Below are 17,988 nucleotides of genomic sequence, written 5' to 3'. Positions count from 1 at the left end.
TATGGATGCATGCTTTCTAAAAAGTGTTAATCAACATTTTTGAATCATTTCCCCCAACCATTTCTTCATTAGGTGTTATGTGCTTTCTGTTGCCACTAAACACAAAATTCTAATTTTTGTTATCTCAAAACCAATAGTAAAATTATATAAATATGACAAAGCTACTATAATTTTCTTCATCCACCAAGAGTTCAGCCTAGATTTAATGCTTTTTAAGGTCTTCTGAGAAGTAAAGTTTGTAGAAGTAAAGTTTGATGTGGGATGATTAAGCACTTTGCACTAAAACACCTATTGTTGGCATAATCCTTCTACTGAAGTCAGTGACAGCAAATTAGGTCAGCCCTGAGAGTATGCCAGAAACCTGCTCAGTTGGTGACAAACAGCAAAATGCATTGCTCTGGTGCTTGCAGAAATAAGAAAAGCCCTGCATCATTTTTTTTCTGCATTGTTTGCATGTCATCATCAACCTTATGCTGTGCTTGAAATAACAACATCCTAGGTAATGTTAAATGCATCATTCCCTCTCCAGCACTGCTGTAGGTCTAGGATATCAACATGATGACTTCCAGGTACACTTAGCTTGGTCTATAGAGACTTAATATGAAGTGTTTACTGAGGGGTCATGGAGAAAGGAGACAACGTTCAATGACATCAGGTGAATTAGCAACTGTTTACATTTTTATCCAGGCCTGCTCTTGGATGAGTCAGAGGAGTGAAGTATTTGTGGCTATGAGGGCTCTGAGAACTCCACTCTTGACAAGTCCTGCCATTTCCAGTTTTTGCGACTGTGCCGCGATAGTCTTTACCATTGCCATTAATGCAGTCTGTGGAAAAAAAAATAATAAAAATAAAAATAAATGATTGTTACCTGTTGAATCTATATTTGGTGGTGGTAAGCAGAACTAAGTTAGATTAAGTACTTTCAGGATTTACACGTTCTTTACTGTCTATAGTGGAAAGACAAAAATGTACCCTGGGATGTGATCTCTTAGTTTGTCAAGATGGATGTCTTCCTGGACATACAGAGTAATTGAACTGCAAAAAAAAAATCAAGGAACTTCAGGCTAAATATTTTCTGTAACATAGTGCAAATATCTGAAAAGACTCCAAGATCCTTGCTAACCTAGGATCAGTAAACACCTTTCAAGAGAAAAGCATGTTTAAGGGTCATCAGGCCATTATACTGAGAGAGCGGTTGTTGTTTCCAAGGGCATCACTTCAGCTACTTTTTCCTGTTGCATGTGAGTAAGAGTACATTGCCATTTAGGAGTGAATTTTTTATCTAACCCCGCCAAATTCCCCTGCAAAATAAATATTCAATGGAAAGCTCTACCAAACATTCTGAAAAGTCACACTGCTTTGACCAAGAGGTCATATTAATTAAGGAAGTATTAATGAAAGACAGGGCAAAAGCCTTCCTCTGTTGGTGTACACATTTTCAATAACATGGTTGCCTATGAACAATACAGCAAGATAAGGACAACATCCTAAAAACATAAAGCACAGCACAAGCAAAATTCTCTTAACAACATTTACTGTTATTTTATTTCAATAGCACACAACAACAGAAATTGTTGTCTATTTTCTTCTCAGTCCCCTAAATGAAAAAGATATCCCACAGAAAGTACTGTAAAATGATACAGGCTACAGGATATAATCTGACAGCAGTATGGTTCTGAAATCTGGAGGAGGGATATAACGCCTATGTTCTAGTACTACTCAAGAATAACTCTGAAAGATATTGCTATTTGTGGTGACAGGAGGTGACAGCTATAGCCATCTGTTACCAGACGTGGTGGGTGTAGTCAGGACAACACTTTGTTCCTTCCGGTCATTTGGTGTGGCGTCTTCTGTATGATCATCACATCTCCTGAGATTGCAGTACTCCCAGATCTTGTTGGGGTCTGTGGTGAAACACCACGGGCGGTCATCACCGTCTGGGTTCCTACAATAGTTCTCCCTCAAATCCCTGTGAAAATAGGTACAAATATTCATTCTGCATAAGACAGAAAGTAATCATGGGAATATCTTGCCAAAAAGAATATGTACTATGCAGAGATATATACATGTATTAATTCTTTTACTATTGCCAGGTACCGTATTACCATCAAAAACATTAATGGCTGTGATACAACCGGAGAGTTATATTTCCCATGTACATCAGAGTCATGAATATATTTATACATAAAGAAATGTAATTCAACCACAAATTTAAATTCTGGCTGCAATATGTCAATGTACTGAGTAGTTAAATAAATGCTTGATATGACAATAAATTTATTTCAAAGCAATATGTATGAGCATACACAATTGTGTGAATGTGCAAATTAGCAATAAATATGCTGGAAGGTTATATATATATTTTTTAATGCCAGAGGGTTCTTTCTTATATGAAGAAGCATGGAAATTAAATACTCATGCAAATTATTATTAACTTTTTTATTTATTTCAAAAACAAACAAACAAACAAACAAAAACAAACAAACAAAAAAAAACAAAAACAAAACAAAAAAAAGACACAAACCCCACAACACTTAATTCAGCAGGAATACTCCCATGACTGAACTTGCTGGGGCAGGGGGGAATTAGAGTATTTTTCTCCAACAATTTGCAGAGTTGTGGTATTTCCCTATCTTGAAAAAAGTTGAAATACTTTTTTTGTTTGTTTTCAGATATGCCAGAATACACAAGTTCCACATTTTCACAGCTAAATTTCATTTTTTAAAAATGTCTGTGAAAAAATGTGCCTCCTCTGAGTATATTTCAATATGTTGTTATTTTTATGACAAAAAAAGACTGAAAAATTCCAAATAAAATTATTTAGGGTGACATTATTTAAAAAAAAAAAAAAAAAAAAAAAGGCAAAAAAATAGAAAAATACTAAAGATCCTGCCCATACTTGTAATCCACCAAGCAGTGATGGATGTCATAGCAATAGTCTTGTTGCTTTTGTATGCTTATTGACAACTAGCACATTAGTAATTATGGCTAGATCTCTAAGTTGTTACTTAATCCAGTATTTTTACTCTGAATAAGAAAGTAAATAAATCAACGGCAAAAATTCTCTAAATGAAATTCTGGATGCCCAGTTACAACCACAAAGAACATCTAAAATGATAGTTCTAATCATAATGCACTTGTCTGTGTAGTTTGCAACACAAATGCTGTGTTTTCCCCAGATGAAACAAGTAGAAAGGCCCCCATGAACATCTCAAATTCTTAACAAAAGGCATTCAGTAGATGCCAAACTCTGATTACAGGCCTCCCAGATTTGGTTACACCAGCTCAGGTTTATGAATAAAGGGTTACAGTGGTATTTTACTAAGAATTTAAATTACAGGTAAACACAGCTTTTATAAATGAGACTAACAGAAAATGTTTCTGTATCTTGGTAAAATGATAGTGAAAGAAATTCTCTTTTATATGTACATTCCCTATTAGTTTTTAATAGCATAAATGTGCAAAGATAGCAAAAATTTCAGCAATGATCACTGTCAGAGCAAAAAAAAAAAAAAAAAAAAAGTTAAAAAAAGTGAGATACATACGCGTTTGGGAATTTTTTCAGGATCTTTTCAAGATTGTGTGGGGACTTGGAGTTCCAGGCTTGGCATTTCCTTCCTGATTCAGTGACGGAAGTTGTGCCACGATAACTTAGGCCTTTGCCTCGATAGCACTCCTCCACCTGGGGAATCTGTGCTGGCACATCTGCAGCAAACAGCAGAAACCTGTCCCTTGCATCATGGCTTTATCTTCATATTGAACAGGCACAAGAAAAATCAAACAGACAAGAAAACAGAAGGGATTGACTCATTCATACAGAGGGCTTCCAGTGAGAACATCTTGGCCAGTGTGAAAAACGGAAGGGCATTTCCAAAGTTATTTAGAGATTTCACAGATTACCCTTATATGTCAGATGCTGGCTGGTGGAAAGTGCATTCCTCAGTTTCATTTTGGCATTTGTGGAAATGTTTGAGTTGAAAATGAAAAATCCTCAAAGGTTAGAGATGTTAGCTATTTTGTCTCAAATAATTCAAAAATATAGATGATGTTAAACTCCTATTCTTCTATTACTCTTTTGATTGCACTAACACTTTCTTGTTATTTTCTGTGCTTGAATGGATGGATGTTTCAGATGAGATTTTTTAATATTTTTGGACTTTGGAATCTACTGTCCTCTCTTCCATGGTTACTTTCCAAAGATAGGACTTCCTTTTATTTAGCACTTTTAAAAATCTCTTTAAAGCTCTTTTTCATTCTTCAGTGAACTTCCTAGAAATGCCCTACCTTTGGGGGAAAAAATAAAAGGAATAAAAAATATATTTATATTTTTTGATACTGTAATTCTTCTGCTGGGTCAGCTGATGACTTACGGCCTTCACTGCACTTACTAACCATTGAAAGTCCAAAATCTGACAGGTTTTCCAACATGCCAAGCAAAGCAACTGCATAAACAACAGTGAAAAAGTGACCAAAAAAGATTTGCCAGGAGAAACAAGAACTGAAATTACAATGAGAAACAAGAAGTGTTTCACAGCTCTGAAGTCTTTATCTCAAGTACACTCCAGTTACTCATACCAGCGCTCCCTTGCTCTGTCCCATCACAATGGGGAATTGAACAGTATTCCCACCGAACACTGCTGTTGCTAGTGTAGCACCAAGGCCTCTTCTCTCCATCAGGGTTTCTGCAGTAGTTTTCCTCTAAGCCCCTGAAACAGTAACACTGGCTTTAAATTACTCATGGAAATCAAGAAGGGTTATGTGCAAGACTTAACAATTACTGCATGCAGAACTCAACTCAGAGGTTATATTTATTCTTACAGATTTGTTGCCTCATGTACCATTATTCTGGGCTAGCCAACAGCCTTTGAATTTCCCGTTTAAATGTTGATGTTATATGAAGAACTTTTACAATGGTTACACTTTCTGCTCTTGTTTTTTAGCCAATATAGGGCAGTAAAAGCTGATATTGAAGTCATCGGTGTACCTGACCCTTACTACAAAAACCAGGCAAGTCTGGATGTCACTTGTTTCTCTCTGCTCTCAGCAGCTTTCTGCAGTGATGATGGACAGGATTTCACATGCCCAGGGAAACTTGAAGAATCCATTTCATAACCCACTGGATCCAAATACAGAGCTAAAAGCCTGGTCATTCCCAGCTACCCCTGCCTATTGACAATGCTCTATAGACCCATCTCCTCTGACCTAGGAGCATTTTGGGCCTTGGAGCAATGCTCCTCAGGAGAGTAATACACTGAAAGTGTGTTAAAGCACAAAGTCAATATAAAAGCACACTGTTAATATAAAAGCAGTAAATACCTATATCTGTGCAATGGGATGAGGAGAAGTGCAAGTACAGGTGAGACAAGTACATGAGATCAAAGCTGTTGGTTAAAAATAAAAAAGGAACGTAGGAAAAAAAAAAAAAAAAAAGAAAAGAAGAAAGAAAAAAAAAAAAAAAAAAAGCAAGACCTGAACAGCAATATGAAAGGTGACAAAAGGAGAGAAAATATCATCATAACTCAGAAAACCTGTGCTCCTGTTGCCTATTCATCTGGTTCGCTAAGGGCTAACTATGTTCTTGGGTATTCATTAAAATGAGGAGTCTCAGCATACTTGCAGGGATATCTGTCAGGAATCCAGCCATGTTTGTGAGGAAACTGCATGTTCCAGTGCTGGCAAACATTTCCCGATTCTGTGATAGCTATCCTGCCTCGATAGTCTTCTCCATGCCCTGAAATACACTGGGAACTCAAGCCAGAAACTGGTGGGCGCGTAGCTGTAACAGGATTAAAAAAAAAAAAAAAAAGAAAAAAGAAAAAAAACATAGCTAATGAATGCCTTCAAATATATCAAAACACCTTTGATGTCTGTAATGGTGAACGTGTATTTTTTTTATTTTAGCAGAGATGACATTGGTGAAAAGCCATGGCAAAGCCGAAATGTATGTTACCACAAGAACTCAGGCTGCCAAATGGGTGTCCTCTGTCTGCCCCTTCACATCAGTCAGTAAATAAGTTTGCTGAGACAAGCCAGATGTTGTGCCTGCAGTCCCTTGAGAGCAGAGCTAGAAAGGCAATAAGCAGTCCTTTATGGTCTTGTAAAGACAAGTGGGATGAAGGGAGCACATTAGTATAATATGTATAGGTAGGGTAGAAGGGCAGAAAGGGTAAAGATAAGGGCTAAGAAGAAATGCTGAGAGAAAGCACAACAGTCTTCAGAGGTAAGGCTCCAGTATCAGTGGATTGGGAAAGTGAGGCAGGAGAAAGTGTGAAAGAAAATGAATTTGTCTGGTATGTGGGGAACATCAAAGTAAGACTAATGATCAGAGCCACAGAACCTGCAGAAGCCAAAGAGAAAATGAATTTACAATGCATGCCTATTACATTGCATATGTAATTTCCAGAGCAGACAAATAGGCCTCTAATAGGTCCTATTTAAACTTTATGTTTTAGGCACAAAATGGAGATGCTATAGTATCTTTCACAATCTACTTCATCATGCAGAATTCTATATACTTATTCTTCCATATATAATTGTTTATGCTGAAGTAAACTAGATCTAGTAAACACATGCTGTTGCTTAGAGCACTGTCAAGAGCAGATGTTAAGAAAGCAAGCTCTAGAGATAGAAATGCAAAGGTGGTTTTTTTTGTTTGTTTGTTTGTTTGTTTTTTCTTTTCTCAAAGTGCAGTACAGTTCTACTAATGGTAGTGCTAATCTCATTATTCAGTCCTTGGAAAAGTCCAGATCTAGTGTGCTCAACTTAATGCATTAATCTAGCTCAGTGATAAATCAGATTTTCTCCTGAGGTCTGAACTTTTTTCTCAGGATTTATCTCTCACTAAGGAAAAGGCAGTGTTGGCTGTGCTGGCCAAATCCAGGTAAAATATCACAGAATGGCCATGGTGGCTTATGTATTTTCCATGAGTCAGCAATTCAACTGAAAACTACCACCTGAGATTTAAACTGAAAGCTCTGCCTTCTCAGATAAATTGAAAAGTAAGGTGGTTGAAGACAAATTCTGTTTTCCATAACACCTCTGGCATTGTTGCACTTTGTGACACCTCCACTCTCAGTGACCTTACATGATTTTATGCAACAGAAACACAGTGAGTGGTTCTGCTCATTAATGCATAATTTGCCTGATTCACAGGGATTTCCTCAGGATACTCACAGCTGTCATTTCTTGTCTTTCCCCTCCCTGCATAATTTTAATTAGAAGAGCTACCCTGTGGAGTGATCTCAAGAAGTCAGACTCACTGCAACGAGGAATGTTACAATACTCCCAGCGTTTAGTGGGGCTGGTGGTGAAACACCAAGGCCGAAGTTCACCATCAGGATTACGGCAATAATTCATCTTCAGATCCTTCCCTGGAAAGCTGCACATCGAAAATGGAAGACAGGTTTGTGAGTCAGCCTAGCTGTAGCAACTAGGCTGTCTGCAGGCAGGGTTTCCCAGGCACTGTGGAAATGAGTGGGGGCAGCTCAGCAGTGGGTATGACTCACTGTTTCAGTGTATATCCATGCATATGAGGTTCTTGGGCATCCCAATGCTGGCAGTCCAGCCCGGACTCTGTTCTGGAAACATTTCCATGGTAGTCTTCACCATTACACACCATGCACTCCACTGTGGGACCTATACAGAATGAAAACAAAGCAAGGTTTGCACTAGCTCTTGAACTCTGATCCTGATCCACTCATGAAAGACTACATTGAAAGGAAAGCAGAAATAATAAATATTTGCTGTTCTTTTAGAGGCTTTTGCTCCAGGTGATGATGAAAGGAATCCAGAAGACCACGGGTTACACCCTATCCAAGTGAATTAAACTTTAGGGACATGTATATCCCTAAAAGCTTTAGGGATATCTCTATATATCAGGGTGGAGCTTTGCCATGTATCCATGTGTACTGGTAGCAGCAGGGGTTCAATATGTAACACAGCACTTGGGTCAATCTTTACTGTTGTTAAAATAAAAAAAAAATATTAGGGTTAAGCGTAGAACAAAACCAGCAAATTATTATAATTGTTAATTTCTTCTATATTTATAAATTTTGTTGAAACTGGAGCCAGTTATGAAAACAACCTTTGTGTTGATGAATTTTTACATTCCAGCTTGATCTAAATTCACATTTGAAACCAATTGGCAAGAATAAACTAGGAGTAAATTGCAGGAATAATATTACCTACTTGAAAGCCCCTTCCCTGAAAAATAAACATACCTTCTGCAGCTTCTGCAGTCTGCATGACCTGTCCCTCACACTCTGGGATGTTGCAGTAATCAAACCTGATCGCAGGATCTGTTGTATAACACCAGGGTCCATTTACATCGTCATCAGGATTTCTACAGTAGTTTTCCTCCAACCCTGCACTGGGGTATTTTTCAGGTGTAATACTGCAACAGTATTAAAATTACATTTTAATTCAATCCAGTCAGAAGAGCAGAAGGGAAATGCCCAGCTTTCTCAGCTATCTTTGGGCTCTATTGATTTGTAGCAAAAATGAGAGAAACAGATTCCCTGTTCTAACACGTAAATGAAATCTGAACACCATGCTGTAATTACCGTTACTAGTAGACTCTTCCTAGACCCCAGCTGCCACTAATGAACGATCTTGTAAGAACTATGCCAATCTCAAAGGTAAATTATTGTCTTTAATACTTGCATCCAGCTGATCAGTCAGCTAATTGCATCCTGAGGCTTTCTGATGTATTTTTCCTAAGGCTACTGCTTTAAAAGTGGAATATTTCTAGAATCTATTGACCAAATGCAAGTGGACTCAAACTTTCAGAGACTTTGAAGCAAGTGACCCTATGGTTTTACCTATAGCAGTCCTCCAAGAAAAGACTAAAAGGTTTTAAACAACAGACCTAGATAAGTGTTTCCAAGTTTCATTAGAATGAAGGCTAGCAGGGGAGTCATAAAGCTGGACAGACACCACTGCTCATTTTACCACTGCTCATTTTTTTTTCACACCTCATACAAAAGAGAGAAATTCTAGCCCCACAGTCACAAATAGCAAAATTTTCATCATGAATTGGTGGAAGCAGCATTTCACCTCCTTAGGAGCCCCAGCACATAGACACAGCTCCTCTAGCTGACAATGCAGCCTTTCATTATCCAGACCATTGCAGTTCTCTGACAGTAGAATGAAAAGCAACAAGAGAGATGAAGACAAAATTGTGTCTTAAAAAATCACCTGACATTTGGCTTTAATAACATGCTATAAAGTCATTTATATACATGAAGAAGCTTGGAAAAGATTCAGAACAACATGAAGACAAATATAAATAAGGCCATACTTTGGATCGTGGGGTGTTTTTTCCGTCCACTTCTGGCATGGAATACCTCTCCAAGTTTTGGCTTCTGTTCCTCTGTAGTCCTTCCCAATTCCTCTTTTACATTGTAGAAGGTAAACTGAAATGGAATTGGCTTTGTTAATTCAGTGGTGTTATAACATTGCATCTCTTGAATCTGAGAGTTTGCAGATTTAACTCTGAAGTTAATCAGATTAGATTTACCCATGTTTTGAACAGTTTAGATTTACCCATGTTTTGAATCTCTTGTTCATGCAAACACAGAGATGTGATTCCATAAGATATTTTAAAATTAATAGTTAGAAATGACTGAGCAACTAGAGAGGAAAATTCTTGAAGAATGTTATGAAGCTAATAAAATCACATCAGGAAAGCAGATATAACAAGTTACTATATATATATATTGTGTATGAAATACATATTTATATTGTCATATTACTGAGATAAGAAAGAAGGTCTTTCACCATCACCTGGGGATTAATAGAAATGTATCGTTCATAAGGCCATTCACAGTATGGGTATCATGCAACCATCCCTTCAGGACAGATCATTTTTTAGTTATCTGAATATGTTTGTCACAGAAGTGACACCTTTGATTCCTCTTAGACTCAGACCTCAGATGCTTTCTGGTGGGATTCCTTGAAAGGGAGAATGCAAAGACCATTGGTGATGCTTTTATTAACAGATACTGAAATATCTCCAGTCATTGGGAGTGACCCTAATTTCCCCTTTCCTGTAATTTGTTTGCACATGGAGGATGCCCTAAATCCCCAAATAAAAAATAAAGATGATAGAGCAATAATATGAGACCAACCTAATAGGATAAACTGAGCCTTGCTCAGGCACCTTGCTATGGTTATTGCCATCACAGTGTGTGATTGGGTGTGCAAATGATGGAATCATAGAAATTCCAAGGTGGAAGGAACCCACAATAATCATTCAGTCCAGCTTCTGGCTCCACACAGGACCACCTAAAAATAAAACTATGTCCGAGAGTGTTGTCCAAATGCTTCTCAAACTCCAGCAGGCTTGGTTCTATGACCACTGCTCTGGGGTGCCTGACCATCCTCTCAGTGGAGAGCCTTTTCCTAATATTTAATATGAACGTCCCCTGATGCAACTTCACGACATTCCTGTGGGTCCATGAGAGATCTTTTCTTCTCCCTGGAAGGGAGAAGAGATCAGTGCCTTCCCCTTCACTCCCCTTCCTGAGGAATCTGTCAGCTGTAGTGAAATCATCCCTCGACCTTCTAAGTTGAACAAACCAAATGACCTCAGCTGCTCCTCACACATCTTGCATCATTTGTGCTGCATGTCTTACCAACAATGCCTCTTGTGAGAACTGCTGCCTGGTTGTCTGGTTACCCCTGGAATGCCCAGGGGTCTTGTCACTGCCACTTCAACTCTGATACTCCAGTAGCAGGTCCCAGCATGACTATCTGTGGTTAATAGTCTTGCCCATGGGCTTTCTGATGTTGCCAGGTACCTCTTACATTGTGTTAACCTATCTAAATAAAAAGCCTGGGCACGTCTAGATGACACCTGAAGAGAGGAAGTGGAGGTTCTGCATAGCTGTATCAGGAATGAAGAACAAGCAAGTAACTTCCTGGCTCATATGGCACATGGAGACTACCACACACTGAGGCTTTGGTATACGAACCCTCTGAAACAAAATGTTCAGTAATAAGCCTTCTTTCTGCTTAACCCCCAATATCTCTCCTACTTTCCTGTCCCATATAGGAGATTGCTCTGATGGTCTATAACTGCTGAAAGTCCACTTTCCTGAAAAGAGTGATGGGACCAAGAGCCAAACTATATGTCAAGACAAAATTAAGGTTCCAGTGGGGAAGCTGCTCCATAAAGAGAGGGAAATCCCTAACCAGGTTGTTAAGGAATATTTCAGTGCCTAATTAATCTAATAAAAAAGTCATGTTCTAAATTGATAAAAAAGTCAGTTCTTAAACTCTGAGAGGAAAATTAGGATCAAAGAAAAGACTCTCGGAGGCATGCATGGGAAGAAATCTGACTTAATATAATGTAGTAAGCATAGTCCACAAAAGCCTATTTTGTGCATTGTGGATTATTGCTGCTCTTAACAAGGAGGTTGTAATCAGAAGAGGATTCCTCATACAGACAGAGTTTTGCTATTAACAACGAGAAGATAAAACTGGAACTATGAGACACATGTTCATGGAGTTTCTTTTGTGACTATGGACAATCCAGAGTATGGTCTACATACAGAATGAAATTTTCTGTGGCGGAGTAAAATGTGACTGCATAATATTGTGTGGCCTAGCACAGCCAGACAAACTGTTGGGCTCACAGAGAGATGAATCTTTTGGTTTTAAGATAGTTGTTTTATGAAAATCTTTTGCATCCAATCTCAAGGAAAATAAACTCTGTCAAGAAGGACTCCAGAGCAGCTGTTACAAACTTCAAGGTCTGAATTAAGCACAGGTGTGATTGTAAAGTCAACATGAGCCTAAGGGAGTGGCAGTCACAAAAAGTGCTGGAGATTGCTTCCTTCAAGCAGAAGAAATTCCATCTTATTTTAGCTGAAAGGAGTTTTACAGAGGCAGTTACCTAGTGCTGAGGAGTCATGATGGGTACAGAAAATATTTCTGAGACTTCAGAACAGACTTACTGTCTTTATTTGCAAATTCAAGTTCAGCCTGGGTGATGTCAGCTATGATAATTAGGTTGCTTCTGAAAGCTGAATCTCACTTTTACAATACTCATAATCAGTCTTATGAGAAATATCTCTATTTTGAGGTGGATCAGGACCATTACAGGTAGAATATCATGCCATTTGGATTATCCAGATACTTCACAAAGATGGTGGCAGTGATTTTCAGAAGACTACAGAAGTCAGCATATGAAGATAAGTGTATGAATCAGAGCTACTTGGGTTTATCTTCAAAGATAAGGAGGCAGAAAAGATAAATATATCAGGCTATTCTATGGTGACATCACCTGATAAGGTGATTTTTAATTTTTATTCCATTATGACGATATCAGATGTGCACAGACACACTGGACTCATAAGGAAATTCAAGAGATATGCACAAAAGCCAAGAGCGACATCTCAAATCTTTCACTGCCTTCTGTGTCTCCTTTGTGGTTCTTCATGACTGAGACCAGGATGTTTGAAGGGAACTGCAGCTGAGACAGAGGTGCCTACAGTATCTGCTGCACTGGGTGCCAACAGAAAATAGGATATACCTGATAGATAAAGTATTTCAGTCAAACAATTCTCAACTGAATTATTACACAAAAATTAGGCAGGTGGGTACACAGATAATCCCATAGCCTTGAAATTTTGTATTACTAAGGACTCCGTTAGCTTAATGAAGCAGAGGACTTTAAATACTTAGTGGGAAGAAAAAGGCATTATTTTTGCTTTGGGATATGTTTATTCTGCAGGGTCTCGGTAACATATGACTAAAGGAGATTGGACTGAGTCCAGTCCAAGTCAAATGTAAGAATCCTTGATGCTGTATGGGAAATTTTCTGGCAGATTCAACCCAGTTCATAAGGGGTGCAAGGTGAGTGCAAGCCCACCTCACTGAAACTATCACTGCCTGCAACTGCTTGCTCCAGCACTGAATCAGAGAATGCAAGGATGCAGTTAAAACAGGCTTAATATGTAAATGTATAGTGTTATATAACATACTTACCTCTCTTCTCATAGAGAACTGAATCTGTGCTGCTGAATATCAGTGTTGTTTTGGTATTTTCAGCCAGTGTTAAACACTGTAGCTTTTTCCTGGTGAATAGGAAGGCCCTGTTGAAATCGAGAACACAGAACATAGGAAACAATATTTTTAATTTGTTTCCAATTGTGCAATTGCTAATTCATTTTCTAGAAATTATTATTTTAACAGCACTTTATTATATCCACTTACGTCTTTCAGAGACTGTATTCAGTACCTGAGACACCAAGGGACAGTGACATTTTCTGCTGCTCTGAAGTGTCTGACTTTTTCAGGATGCAAGGCTATGTGAATAAGTTACTGTGTGGGAAGCTAGCTACTGGGTTGGCAAAACATTACCAATGGCATTCTAGCTGCGCAGGTTAGTGCCTTTCCCTGCAACGAAATGAAAACATCTCACTGCTCCTTTGTGAAACAAGGCAGCATTCAGCTATAGAGGCATAAACAGCTCTCCAGTTAGCATTGGATAGGAGAGGGAAATTGGGCATTTACTACAGAAAGACTGATGCAATGTAAATGCACCCTTTATTTGACCTTGTAATTTATGAGTGGAGAAAAGCCACAAGCCAAATGCACAGGCATGGGCAATGCTGCTATAGGCAGAGCTGCAGTACCTGGCTCCTAACTTTGTCCTGGGTCATCAAGGGGTGCAGATGGTGCCATTGTCTCTTCAGGCAGCTCCTGTTGCCTGGACAGTCACCTGCCCTGACCTATGGAGGAAAAAATGTGGCTTTCCAGGAGTGGCTTCCCATGACCTGACACCCATGTGACAGCACCTTTTGTTCCCCAGGCACTCTGGACTTGTTTTATACAAATGTGTTCATGTAAATCTCATACTGAAGTTCTCATCCTGGTTTCTGAGTAGCATGCTATTGAGTTGGATGTGTAGAGCAAAAAGGCTGAAGAAGACTCAGTATTATTGTATTACAATGTTTCTTGGCAAAAATATGCCCCACTTCACTATAAGTGTTGAAATTAAAAATGAAATGAAATGAAATAAAATTAAAATAAAATAAAATAAAATAAATAAATACTCATTTGCCTCTTCCAAATCATCTCTTTCCAACTGCATGTCCCAGTAATTCACCTTCTTAGCTTTTGTGTGTGTGTGTTTGTTGTTGTTGGCTTTTTTTTTTTTGGTTTTGTTTTGTTTTGTTTTGTAGTGCTTTCCATCCAAATTTGAGTGTGAATGCTTACTTCTGAACAACAGGAGGAACATATCACTGATCAACTAGTCATTCACAAAGGTATAGCTTTAAGATTCAACAGAAATTACCTGCAATTAAAATTTCTTTCAGCTTCACATTTCTCTGCACATTCTATTTCATTATTTGTCTCATAAAACTGCTTATTTCTTGTAAGGATCCAAACACCATCCGTTCTTAAATAGTCATCCAGTACATCTCCTTTCACTACAAGGGATGAAAAAGAACCAGGCATTAAAAATGAGAATGCTGCAGTTAAGATCTGTGACTTCAAGTCCCCTCTTCCACGTAGCATTGACAGGTGAGGTCCTTATTTATTTTGCGTGATTCTGGGTGAAAGGCCATAAACTCTGAGGAAATTTCTGTTCCTGTTCTATTCTGTTCCTGTGTTCCAGTCACAAACACAGCTGCATGGAACACATCATAGGAAAACAAACAAACAAACAAACAAACAAAAAGACAGCAGAAGGAAGACGCAGAAATGAAGCTCTGAATGGAGTTATATATGGGTTTGAAACTGAGAAAAAGAAATGTGAAAAACCAGAGTAACAAGGAGCAGAGAGAGGGACCACTCAGAGAACCTTGGGAAGAGGTATTGATATTAAAGTTTTGGAGAAGCATGAATTGGGATGATGTGAGCTTATGTCCTCCTATATGGAACCCACAATCACTACAGTTGAGCTGGTCACCAAGTAGCTGCTTGTCCTCAGCTGTCTTGCCCTGGAGCAAGAAATATCAATCATAAGATGACTGCATGGCCTTTTACAATGGCCACCATGTTTTTTGTTGCAATGGCTCAACTAGTCTTAATAATGAATTTGTAAGGCTGCATCTGTGTTGCAACAAAGTAATCCAAGGCTGTAAATTAGTAAATCAATTAGTATGATTATATTGGAAAGCCACATATGCATAAGATGTGTAGAAATACATGCTTATAGATTTAATAATTAACTCTAAAAGGTTTATGCTCATAAAGAAGTTTGCCACGCAATCTTTTTTTTTTTTTTTTTTTTTTTTTTTTTATGCCTGTAAAGATTCTATGTTTCTGTTCCTAATCTTAACAGCAATTTATTTCCATATCCAGCATTAGGCTACAGAGTTATGTCAGAGATGCGATTTAAATATTTCATTTTTCAAGATCAGTTATAGACACGGGAAATTCATAAGTGTTTTCTCTGAGGAACCCCAGCCCCTGCATCAGCAAAGGGGCTTTTCCCCACTTACATCCATTTTCTCCTTACGTTGATATTTAGTACAGCATTCTCACAGGCCATTTGTTCCCATGCACACACCAAGGCTGTTACTCTTCTCATGTCTCTAACAAACACACCAGAGCAACCGCAGCTCTTGCTTTGTTCAACAACAATTCTTGCTGGCCAGCAAGCCCCAAACCCACCCTCATCCAGGTAAGTGGTGGCACATGGATTTGGGGACCCGTCTTCACAACATGGAGCTTGAAAGCATTTGGCCCCCATCTCCCCCTTGCAAGTGGAAGGCAAAGGACTCTTACCCGAGCTGAGCACAAGAAGAAAGAGCAAGGCAGCTTTGCTAATTCCCATTTTGGCCCAGCTGGAAGGTGCTGGAAGTGGTGTGTGTCGGTGCACAAAGTTTTATTGACTTGCACTGGAGTGAGGCGGCATCAAACAAACAGGGCAGGCAGATTAAGTTAATCATTCTCCCATGCTGTGACCCCCTTTGCCGTGGAGTGGACATTCAAACAACCTTGAATTGGATATATTACCAAATCAGGCTCAGACATTTGTATTATTGGATGCTGGGAAATGTGAAGGCACTTTCCTGTTTTGTGAGATATGTTTTTGTTCTCAAATTGTTTGGTATCACTTTACTAAAGCAGAGATGGAGGTGATGGTGGTGGAAAGTATGGGAACTATCTCCAGGCACACTAATTCTGCACAGTCCTGTGTATTCTGCCCCAGGTTGCAATGCCATTTTCAGTCACAAACTTGCACAGTTCAGGTTGGAACTGCTTCTGATTTATACTGCTTCGTAAGCCACATACTAAAACCAGACACGCATAATGTTAACTCTGTCTCAGAATTTATTTCAACAACATTCATTTTCCATCCTGAAGGGAAGAAGCTTATTTCCCTAAGTTTTATCATAGTTATGGGTTGTTTCTGCTGTGGATTGCTCATGACTTCAGAGGCAGGGTTTGCTTTGGTGCTGTGTATCATGTACCTTTGTTCCCCAGGTAAAGCTCCTGAAATCTTAAGACTTCTTAGACCTCAAGGTGCATGCAGGATGTCCCACACAATTCAGCAACACATCCACCCCACGGGGCTCAGTCAAGTCAAGCCAGACAATCCCATCCTGAGTGCCCCTGGGAGTTTCAGCTGGTTTGCCAAGTGGATAAAGCCTGCAGCTGAGGCTGGCAGGGCAGGGGCAGAACAAAGCAAAGTTAGGAGCAAGGCAGGAATCCTGCATAATTCCCCTCTGTGCTGGAAGAATGACATTTTTGGAAATGGCATATGCAGCAGCCACATCCCTGTGAGCACTGCTGACTAGACTGGCCACCTGGGGAAAAAGCAGTGGTCAAAAGGTGAGCACAGGTAGGAAGGGAGTGGGGAGGTGGCATTTTTTTCTCAGTTCTGAGACAGTGCAAGGGGCTCTCAGTAGTGAGCCTGTGTGTAGCCTTCAGCCAGGATGGGCAGAAGAGACATCAGTAGGAAAATGGTTGTTCTTGGTTAGCTGTTTTATGGACAGTTGTGTCCATGTACCAGCATGCCTATGGTTCATCTGCATCAGAAGAAGGATTAAGGGACCATTTGTAGGTGAGGAAGGCATGGAGGACCTAAAGGTTTTTCAGGTTTGGTATAGGAGAGATCTGGGCTTACCAAGAGATAGGGGGGAGACAAAGAGCAGGGATATGAACGATGCAGAGCCAAACCTCATTTATTCTTCCACCAACAGCATTATTTGCTGTTCTCTCAAATAACAATTGCTACAGACTGTAAATGAGGGAGTCTGAAGCCAATCTAGATCTACTAGCAAATATAATGGAAAAGCCTTTTCTCTTGGATTTAATTTAAACCTTGGGTCGATCAGAAACAGAGAGAGATTTTGCCCAGAGAGGTTGTGGGACACCCTTGGAAGCATTTGAGGCCAGGTTGGATGGGGCTTTGAGCAACCTGGTCTGGTGGGAGGTGTCCCTGCCCATGGCAAGGGGGACTGGAAATAGATGGTCTTTAAGGTGCCTTCCCATCCAAGCCATTCTGTGATTTTGTGCATATTTTCTGTTAGAAGCAATGGAAGCCACATAACCGCTCATGAAAGCTATGATGTAATCTTACCTGATTTTGTTTGGGATTTTCTAAGGAATGTGCTGTCCTGGTAATGTCCAGAAGGGTGCAGCAGATGATATTTTTTTTGGAAAAGCGGGTGACACTAAACGCCCAGCATAGGCAAAGGTGTCAGATGTTTGTCCATACAACTGAAAAATTCCCAAGGGATTTATTATTTCCTTTTTTATCTCACAGCACTCATAAGGAAATCTGTCCTATGCAAATATGCTCTTATTTGCTTTTTCAGTTCTTTCCCCCTCCCTTGCCACCACAGTATCAGTAGAATACCAAGACAATGAAAAGGAATGATAAGGAAAAGAGGAAAAGATAATTCAAGACTGAAAGTTCAGTTGCTGATAGAAGGAGAGCATGGAAGTTTGTCAGAAGATTTAACTGTGCACCCAGGGAGCAACTTGCAAACATGTCTGCCTTCCACCCCACCATATCACAGAAAC

The 17,988-nt window shown here is 39.3% G+C and overlaps 1 protein-coding gene across 1 annotated transcript in view; it reads right to left on the bottom strand.

The window, feature by feature from the left end:
• The window catches only part of LOC311433237 (apolipoprotein(a)-like), a 60,363-nt gene extending 44,498 nt beyond the window's left edge, over nt 1–15,865 (bottom strand). Inside the window, exons 1-12 of the mRNA XM_084512159.1 lie at nt 15,742–15,865; nt 14,303–14,438; nt 12,991–13,097; nt 9,299–9,413; nt 8,220–8,392; nt 7,506–7,635; nt 7,260–7,378; nt 5,614–5,776; nt 4,576–4,706; nt 3,546–3,705; nt 1,788–1,969; nt 676–824 (exon numbers count right to left, since the gene is read on the bottom strand). Coding sequence (XP_084368285.1) covers nt 676–824; nt 1,788–1,969; nt 3,546–3,705; nt 4,576–4,706; nt 5,614–5,776; nt 7,260–7,378; nt 7,506–7,635; nt 8,220–8,392; nt 9,299–9,413; nt 12,991–13,097; nt 14,303–14,438; nt 15,742–15,790 — 1,614 coding nt within the window. The 5' untranslated portion in view covers nt 15,791–15,865. The remainder of the gene's footprint in view (nt 1–675; nt 825–1,787; nt 1,970–3,545; nt 3,706–4,575; nt 4,707–5,613; nt 5,777–7,259; nt 7,379–7,505; nt 7,636–8,219; nt 8,393–9,298; nt 9,414–12,990; nt 13,098–14,302; nt 14,439–15,741) is intronic.
• Nucleotides 15,866–17,988: the final 2,123 nt, after the last annotated feature.

This window comes from Aythya ferina, assembly GCF_964211825.1.
Source record: "Aythya ferina genome assembly, chromosome: 3".
In the NCBI taxonomy this organism is placed as follows: Eukaryota; Metazoa; Chordata; class Aves; order Anseriformes; family Anatidae; genus Aythya; species Aythya ferina.
This window is presented reverse-complemented; position numbering and strand designations above follow the sequence as displayed.